Source organism: Poecilia mexicana, unplaced genomic scaffold, assembly GCF_051168715.1.
Source record: "Poecilia mexicana isolate PSO_F unplaced genomic scaffold, ASM5116871v1 scaffold_16, whole genome shotgun sequence".
Classification (NCBI taxonomy): domain Eukaryota; kingdom Metazoa; phylum Chordata; class Actinopteri; order Cyprinodontiformes; family Poeciliidae; genus Poecilia; species Poecilia mexicana.
This window is the reverse complement of record NW_028263385.1, coordinates 12,053,513-12,062,558: the sequence shown is the minus strand read 5'-3', so window position 1 is coordinate 12,062,558 and position 9,046 is coordinate 12,053,513. Positions and strand designations below refer to the sequence as shown.

The following is a 9,046-nucleotide window of genomic DNA, read 5'->3' as shown; positions in this document are numbered from 1 at the left end:
TTTTAAATTAGAAGTCCAGAACTGATGTAATATCTTAATTAAGCCAATAAGATAATGTATCTGTAAGTCATTGCAGATCTAAGAGATTAAAGGATATTGGAAAGAATACTGCAAACATGTACAGAAAGAAAGGCATACAATTTATTAATTTTTGCGGGGGTTTTTTTGTTTGTTTTTTTGTTTACAAAACCTTTGTCCATTTTTAACAGCTAAAACAGGATGTGAGCCAGTGTTTGTTTGAAAACACTGGCTGTATTTAGCCAATGTATTGAATGAGTATGCTAAAGTCTGCTTTTTAATAAAAATCACTGGATTCGTCCATCCAATATTGCCGGACAACATTCAATGCTGTATTGTATTTAGCTTCATCCTTCCACACCTGCTCACCATGATTCTGCCACCACCGTGTTTGAAGGTGGAGCTAGCTTTCAGGATGTTGTGCAACTTCTGTTTCCTACCATGTCACCCAATCTCCTATCAGATTCCCAAGGATTGTGGTAAAAGAGAAATGAGACTTCCTGTCACTTGCTTTCAACAAGGATTTTCTTTTTGCCACTTTCCCATAAAGCCTGACTAAGTGGGGGACATGATTCTCCCACCAGATCTTTGCAGAGCCTCTAAAAATATCATTGGCCTCTAACATTCTCCAGCAAACCTCTGAAGCCACTGATCATCCATATAATTTCACACATGACATTTTTATTTGTAGAAATTATTGAGAACTATGTTTCATATTCCTTCGACTTCATAATTATGCACTACTCTCAGTTGGTCTGTCGTAGAACTTACATGGAAGTTTTTGGTTGTAACATGAGCAAATGTGAAAAGTTTCAAGGGGTACTCAAAGTTTTGAAAAGCACTGGATGGAGATGTAGTGTTTTAGATGCATGCCGGAGGAAGTGACAGAGCGTCCAGTGACGGAAGGAGAAAAGTGCGCCCTTATTGTCCCATTGTCAGCTGCAGTGTGGAAACTTATCATCCAGGTTTGTTTCTGTGGTTGTCCTGCCCCTGCAGAAGATAGCAACTCCAAAACCAAAAGCGTCAGTGTCCAATTGAATGTTTTTTTTTTTTTCTTTTGGTTTAGTGTCTTATCTGGCAGAGCAGAGTCCGTTTCCTGTGGCTGTCAAAGAATGGGCAGCGAAGGGAGGAGAAATCCTGTTTGTAAATCACCCCAGCGGGACGCTGCTGCCAGGGGACTCTGTTTACTTTGTTTTACTACCACTGTCTTATCCTGTTGACAGGGCAGGGCAGTGGTGTGTATCGCTGATGTAACAGTGCATTTGGAAAAAAAAAAAAAAAAAAAAGCACATAAACACATATCAGGCCTCCATCCTGTTCAGCCAGGTGCCAGTGTTCAAGAAGGCACAAAAGGAGATTCACTTCACCTCCCATGTTTGACGCCTCACCCCTTCGCTATCGGCTCAAGAGGAAGCAGAAGGTCAGCGTGTTCTAGGTGACGGGAAGCAAGTCGGGGCTCAACACCGGTGGTCTCAGTCGAACAGGTCATGCTGAACCTTGGAGAAAGAGAGCGTTTACGAATTACATATATCTGTGATGTGAGGATGTTTAATATGCCCACACCTACAGCGTATGCAAATGAACGCCACGGGTCACAGCACAGCCGCTTGTGATGTTTGTGGGAGAAATGCAGAATAGAGCTCGTGCTGACTGCATGTTTTAGGAAAACACAGAGTTTCTACAAATGATGACTCAAATTCATTTACACATCTTTTTTTTTTTTTTTTTCCTTTTCAGTAAGGTTGGTTTTGTTGATTCCAGTATGTATCACATTGTCAAGGCTGTGTTTACAGCAGGCAAAGTGAAGCATTTCATTCCTCAAGAGCTGCTTCTTCTGCATCATTTTATTTGAACATATTCAAATAAAATGAAGAACTTAAAACATGTCAATTATAAACAAAAAATGAGTATACTGTATAAGTTTTAGGGGCCAATAAATGTATAAGTGAAATGTAGTATAAAGCAGTTTATAAAATGTAGTATAAAAAAAAGCCTGGTATTGTTTTATTTTCAAATGTTATGCTTTTATATGTGCAAAACCAAATAACATAAAATTAGTGGAGCAAGGTAGCATATCAATTTCAACATGCTTTGCTGGTAAATTAATGGGGGTAAAAATAAGTAAAATTATTATTATTTTATCCTTTCTGACCATCCCATAGTTAAATAGATAAACTGGAAAATGAGGGCACTACAATTTACTGACTGTTCTAAAAAAAAGGACTTAAGACTTTTGTCTTTTTGGCAAAACGATTTGTTCACCTTCTTAGGTGTTTTTTTTAAATAAACTGTTTGCACTGTTTTTAGTATTTGTAGCCCTTTCAGATCATGTGATGAAAATGGCAGTATAAAAATATATTATTGTCCTTATTAAGCAGTGATTATAGGAAATAATAAAACACTAATAAAGCTATAAATCTAAATGGCAAACTAGTTTTCTATCCAGATAGTCACTGATGAATCATAGTGGATATTCTTAAACATAGATGTTTTTTTTTGTTTTGTTTTGTTTTTTGTTACAAAAGAGCTTAGACTCTGAAAGAACATGCAGGCAAGTGTTGATGTTGAAAACATGCAGCTGCTAAACCTTGAAAATCATCCAAAGCGCTTTATTAAAAGGCAACAAGTCATTTTCTCTTGTTTCCTGAGGATATTCACCTGTTTTCCAAAAGGCTGAGACGACTGCTCACCGGACATGACTCCCAAAGTGCAAATGAGCTAATCCAAGGTATTTACTGAGGAGCATGAGAAATGCATATTTTAATATTTTGCTGCCACAATGGACACGTGGAGAGGGACTGGTAAAATATCCAGTCTTTCTACATATCTGAAGCTGTGTCTGGATGGTAACATTAAAATAAAATGCATAAAAACATACAGAAGCCAATGAATGGCTAGTCATTTTTTATGAATGGATTAATGTTTTCTGGTCTTTTACCATCCAGCTGGAAGGTATAGTGTGTCCTGAGCAGCATACAGGATATGTCAAATGTTCACTTCTTGGTATTTATCAGACATTTTAGGAAGCTGCTGTAGTGACAGAGATATTATTGTAAAAAAAAATAATAATAATAATTTTATCCATCTTATGAAGTGAATGGTGTGAAGCAAAACACTTTTAGTCATAGAGTCAGTTTAATATTTGAATATTTTCAAATTCAAAAATCAGATTTTTAAAAAAATATTCATTAAACTGTTTAAAAGTAATAACTTCCATCATTTTCAGCCTGTACACATCAACCAACAGCATATTTTTTTGGGTTAGTTAAACCATAAATAAATGCTAAGGACATAAGATTTGATGCATAAATGGGGACAGTCTTGTAATTTATTTATTTTCTAATGGATTCATAAACACATCCTCCATCAAAAACCATTGAGTATATGTATTTTTTTTCCCTTTTATGTCTTTAAGTATAAAAATAGAATTAATATAAATCATTATCAGTAGGTTAAAATCTATGCATATTTGATTTTTATATTTATTCTTAAATGCAACATATCTCTATGTTCCAGTACAACTTATGTTGCACACTGAATTCGTCCACTTGGGGACAAATAGAATATTTTCTTTTCTTTTCATTTCTTTTCTTTTCACGAATCTATTTTTTTCCCAGTATAAAATGTATACTATTGTACGTAGTGTGTATATATGTTAGAACAGGGCAAAGTACTTCTAGTGAGACTGTAAGATGTTTACTGTATCTTCTTGATCTCCAAAATAGCACAACAAAAAGTTTAGCATAAACTGTAGGTTTCTATCTATGTCTGGTACATTTCAGGTTAAAACATCTTTGTTCTTCATTTAGTGAAGTTATTCACAGAGTATCCAGAAATTTTACTCAAGGAAGAGTAGTGACATAATTCAAGTAAAAAGTATGGAGTAGTAGAACTACTATTTATTTTTCCTACATAATATTAATTAGGTAAATATAGCTCAGTGTATGTAACTGGTTACTACACATCTGGTGACTGGAAGGCTTACTGAAAGTGGGATCCAAATGAAACTCTGCTTTGGGCCTCATTTAGGCTTTGGCTGGCCCTGCAATGGATTGACTTCCAACAGGTTTTTAATGTTGTTTGAACATGTGAAACTTGTGTTTTCTTGGAGGCAAACACAGATGAATGAAGCTTTAATGCCTAATCTACACATGCAAACAAATAAAAAGGACAAAACATACATTTTAATGTGAAAGGAAGTGAATTTCTGACACAGAACTTCAAAAGTTGGCAGCAATGGCGCGTATAAGCGCTCTGATTTCAGTATTAATCACCACCTGACGCTGTCATGTAATTTAACAAGTGTAATTATGCTGATATGAAAAGGTCTAATTATCTCAGACTGACGCAAAAGAACACAGCGAGCCAGGCCGCTCTTGCGCCTCTCCTCCATTCGCAGCATTCGGATATGATGTCAGCACGGCAGCGCGCTGCGACAGTCTCCTTGGCAACGCGGCGTGCGGCAGTGACGCCAGTGCGGGCCCCCGGCTCGTGGTGAGTGGGCGTGACTCGCGACTTTTAGCCCCCTCCCTCCTGTCTCCTCGTCAGTGTGGGCGGGCCCCAGTCAGGAGAGAGCGAGCGAAACACGACACCCCCGAGGAACCGAGCGAGGCGCGGGGGGGAGGAGAGCAGCGCGGAGTGGAGTGGTGTGAGAGTGAGTGGAGCACTAAAAAGTCTGCGAAGAAACACAGGTTTGCTTTCTAACCTTCGTTTCTGACACACAAGTAGTAGAGCTTTGAAGCCGGACTGTGAGAAAGATGCGGCCGGGACGGAGTAAAGCAGCTACCGGACAGTTAGCCAAACTACTTGAAGAGGAGGAGACGGACTGAAAGGCTTTTCGGTTGCCTCTCGAATCGGGACGGTTGGTTGTTTCCCCGAAGCGAGTTGAGCAGATTGAAACGCTCCCAGTTGCTCCAGGACCAGCAGCGAGGACCCACAAACGTACATATTTTTTTTCTTTTTTTTAAGGGGAGGAGGACTTTTCGGTTTTTATTGATCCGGAGAACCCGACGGAGTAAGAGCGGAGCGGCTGTAACGAGGACAGAGCCGCTGAAGCGGTAGCTCCCGAAAGAAGAAGAAGAAGAAAAAAGTTTTCAGCGTGTCTTTACCAAGTTTTCCAGACTGGAAACCGGAGCGGGAAGAAGAGGCCAGAGAGACTGACTTTTTCTTCCACAAGCAACTTTTGTGGAGTTCCTCCAGTTTAGCCTTCCAGTTCAGCTGAAGCAGAATGAAAACACCTGGAGATACTGGTGAGTTGGCTATGATTGTTGTCGACCATTGTCTTTCTTGTTTACTTACTCAGCAGGGCTGGCAGCGTGTGATCACTAACTTGTATTATCGATTTAACAAAAACGGGGGGGGGGAAACACGATGAAGACCTGTTGATTAGAGCTGCTCTCACGTGTGCAGCAGCGGCTTGATAAGCAGGTAAAATCTGGTGCAGGTTTGGCACTGTACTCCGGTCTGAGAGGAAGTGGTTATACTACTGTACAGTTTTTTAAGCGACATGCTACCGTGTCGCCGTGACAACCTTATTTTACCTTCCGCCAGCTTTCAGAGAAGTGGCTGAAAAAAAAAAAAATCCTAGAAACACCAGATTCCTCCTGCTGCTGCAGCGGCGCTTAGAGAAGGACGGATCCAGGCAGGTATAGGAAGTAAGTGAGCTGACTTTTTGTCAGGTACTTGGCCTGTCAGTGAGCTGAAGTCAGGAGGGGGGGATTCCCAGCAGTCAGCTGAGGTCTCTGCGTCTGTAATTCCCGAAATGCTTGCATAAGTTTGTTCTTGCTTCTCTCTATCTTAAGGTCAGTGTAAAATTTCTCCAGAAAGGAGGAAGTGGAAGTACGGTCATGTGTGTCATCTATTAAGTTTGCTGTTTTTTGTTTTTTTTGCAGTGGCACTCATAATTTGTCAACTACTTTTAATCTCAAGAAACTTTTGAATATATGTTGGTACAGTTTTCAAAACATAAAATTAACCTTAAAGATTATTTTATGTGGAAAAATGTGCAATTCATGTTTGTTTGTAGTTGTAATCCACCTTAAACCACAAAATTATTTTTAATAATAGCTATCATGTTGGCAAAGCTTCAAGAATTTGATGTCGCAGTATAATCATGTGGTTTATTTTAAAAATTGTGAGTTGTGGTAACTTATTTCAAAATTCTGGGGAAATTTATGTGGGAAAACCGTCAAAGTTTCACACCTAAAACAGAGTATTCACTGTAAAAGTCAGCATAATTTTGACATTGTTTCAGATATTATGACATTTTGAGTGGATGTTCTTCAATGAATCTACTTTTTAATATGATAATAGTTGGTGATTAAGCAAAGCCTCATCTAAACTAATGAATCTAAAAGACCGTTGAAAGATATCTGAAATAAAGCTCCAATTATGTACGTAGCTTGAAATTAAAGAAGTTGCAGTACATTTACAGCAAACATACAGAGGTTATTTATGTAAATAATGTGAAAGGTTATGACAAAAATTGACATAAAATCTAAAATTCATTTTAGATTTTATGATTAAAGAAAATGGTCTTTGATGGATGCTCCACATTTACTGGACACCAGAATAAATAGTAATCTCTAATTTGACTACCTTATTTGTCCAGAATTTCATGTTTGATACTAAAGAAAAGTATATTTTCACCCCTGTTTAATTTTCACACCATAACCATCTCCAAGCAGCAAACTTTGTCTGTTTTAGATTGATGAAACTCAATAGTATCCTTCTTTCAGCTAGCTGGAGGGCAGTGTTCAGCAACAAGTGAGGGAGAGGAAGTTCTACCTTTTACTTTATGCTTAAATCACACCTGCATTTCCCCTGCAGACTCATTACAAGAGCTTTAAACTTTAGGAGCAATGTGATAAAATGGTAGAGAAAGGTAACGTCACGGTGTGCCACTGTAGTTTCTATTTATTCCTAAATCGCCGTTTCTGTAGGAGGATCATGACATTTCTTTAAGTACTTCCTAAGAAGCATTCGGCTCAGGATCATATGTGTGTTTGATTGACAGTCTGTGCAGGACCCCTTTCCTCCTGGGAGAGCCCCCTTCTTTCCCTTGCTCTGCCTCCTCTTGACTCCCTCTGCACCCAGCCTAAGCCCATCAGCTCCTCCACATTCCAGCGCACACACACCCACACTCTTCAGTGGCCCCGAGGAGACTGCCATGACATCCCAACACCACCACTAGCTGCTTTACAACAATAAACTCTGTGTTTTGTGTGGCAGCATATAGCTGGAGGCACTAAAAACGTGCTTGTTTTTGGGGTTTGATGCATGTTGTGGATTTGTTTATTGTGAGTCTTTACTCTTGGTTGTTTTTCCATTCAGGTAGTTAATATTTAACTTTATAGATACGAGCTTTGCTTCTTTTTCTGTAGAGCATATTTATATGTGTCATCTTAAGGAACTTTAAGTTAAACTGTTCCAGAATTTAAATTAATCCAATCACGTTATACTAATTCAATATAGTTCAATTTGATTCTGGTTAGAATACTATACAGTGGTATTGCTGCTCTTCTCCATTGAGCCACTGGTTAGCAGCAATCCCACTTTAGGGCTACAACAGTGGGCATTTAATTACATTTAGTTAAGCTGCTGTCACATTGTTGACTATTGTTGGTGTGTTAAAAAACATTTGCAGAGTTTAAATGTGAGCAATCTTGTGAAACAAAGTTTTGTCATGTCTGTGTAATACTTGTGTTGCGTTTGATGCGCTCTTGGTTTGAATAGTGTGTGTCTCGTAGGATAAAGGCTGTGGATTCAGGGCTGGTTAGATTAGCTTTATTTGACAGCGTGGATGGGATTTAGTTTGAGATGTTCCATGAGTGCCAGCAAATGGTCAGAAAATTATTTCCCAAACAAATCTGAAACATGGTAACATCATCAGTTTCACTTTTAGTGCACGTCTAAAACAAGTCTGTAGCTGTGAGGCTCATTAGGTGATCATCATACAGTTTTAAAGAAAGAGATGGTGGACTGTTATTTACAGTGGTTCTAAATAAATATGTATCGTTGCATTGCTTAGCTTTTAAAGGTAAGAAAACTATCTTACGGTAAAATTATTTTTTATTTCAAATACTTTCTGCAGGGTCTTAAAAAGTCTTTAACAATCTTCAGAGTTTTGATATTTAGCATCCTCTTACATTTGTTTAAACATTTATGTTTATTCATTCATTTCTTTTCTTTGATTCATTTCTCTTCTTACAATGCACAGGCTCCTGAACTCCAATGTTGCATTTTTGCTATTTATATATTTATTTTTTGCACATTTTCGTACATTGTAGGAACATGTATATTTAAGAGGATTTGGTTGGAAAACAGCAGTTTTATTAGTAAGCTGCAAGTTGTCTTACTGCATACTGCAAGAAGGAATTGAAGTTGCACAAACTTCTATTATCTAACTTCAATAGATAAAGCATTAAAGTCACAGACTAACATTAGCAACATTCCAATATGAGATGACAAATATCAACTTTGCTTAGGTTTTAATGGTAAATTAAATATAATCTATTAGATTGGCTTAAATTATTTGTTGGGTTTTATGACCACAATGGTCTTAAAAAGACAAAATCCTATAGTACCATAATTTATTTTCAGCGCTTATTGGCAAACATAGAAAGTCTGGGTCAAAATCTGACCTCTGCAGCACCTTTTAAACAGCAGAAATATTAAAGTTGTTAATCTGCAGGATTGTCCCTGGTCTGTCTGATCTCCTGCTGTTCCCACATATGCAATCCCAGCACTGTCTCAAGCCCATCGGTGTTTTTGCATCATTTAGATTAAGCTGTGTTGTAGGATGTGAATAAGTAGTCTGTGAGATAAAAAAAAAATGTAATCATTCCTTCCTCTGTGGGGATGTTAGATGTGGGATTATGCCTCGTATGATAATCTGCTGGCTTTGTTGAGTTTACTTCCTTTCTGTAAACGGCGTGCTTCCCTTTTACGTCTATATTTTACAGATATTGCATTAGCCTGAACAGATAATAGGATTTCTGGTTAGAAAGTGAGTAGATGTGATGAAAAC

At 38.0% G+C, this 9,046-nt stretch overlaps 1 protein-coding gene across 1 annotated transcript in view; it reads left to right on the top strand.

Moving 5' to 3' along the window:
* The first annotated feature begins 4,592 nt into the window (after positions 1-4,592).
* The window catches only part of erfl3 (Ets2 repressor factor like 3), a 65,949-nt gene continuing 61,495 nt past the window's right edge, over positions 4,593-9,046 (top strand). The window contains exon 1 of the mRNA XM_014987149.2: positions 4,593-5,267. Coding sequence (XP_014842635.2) covers positions 5,246-5,267 — 22 coding nt within the window. The 5' untranslated portion in view covers positions 4,593-5,245. The remainder of the gene's footprint in view (positions 5,268-9,046) is intronic.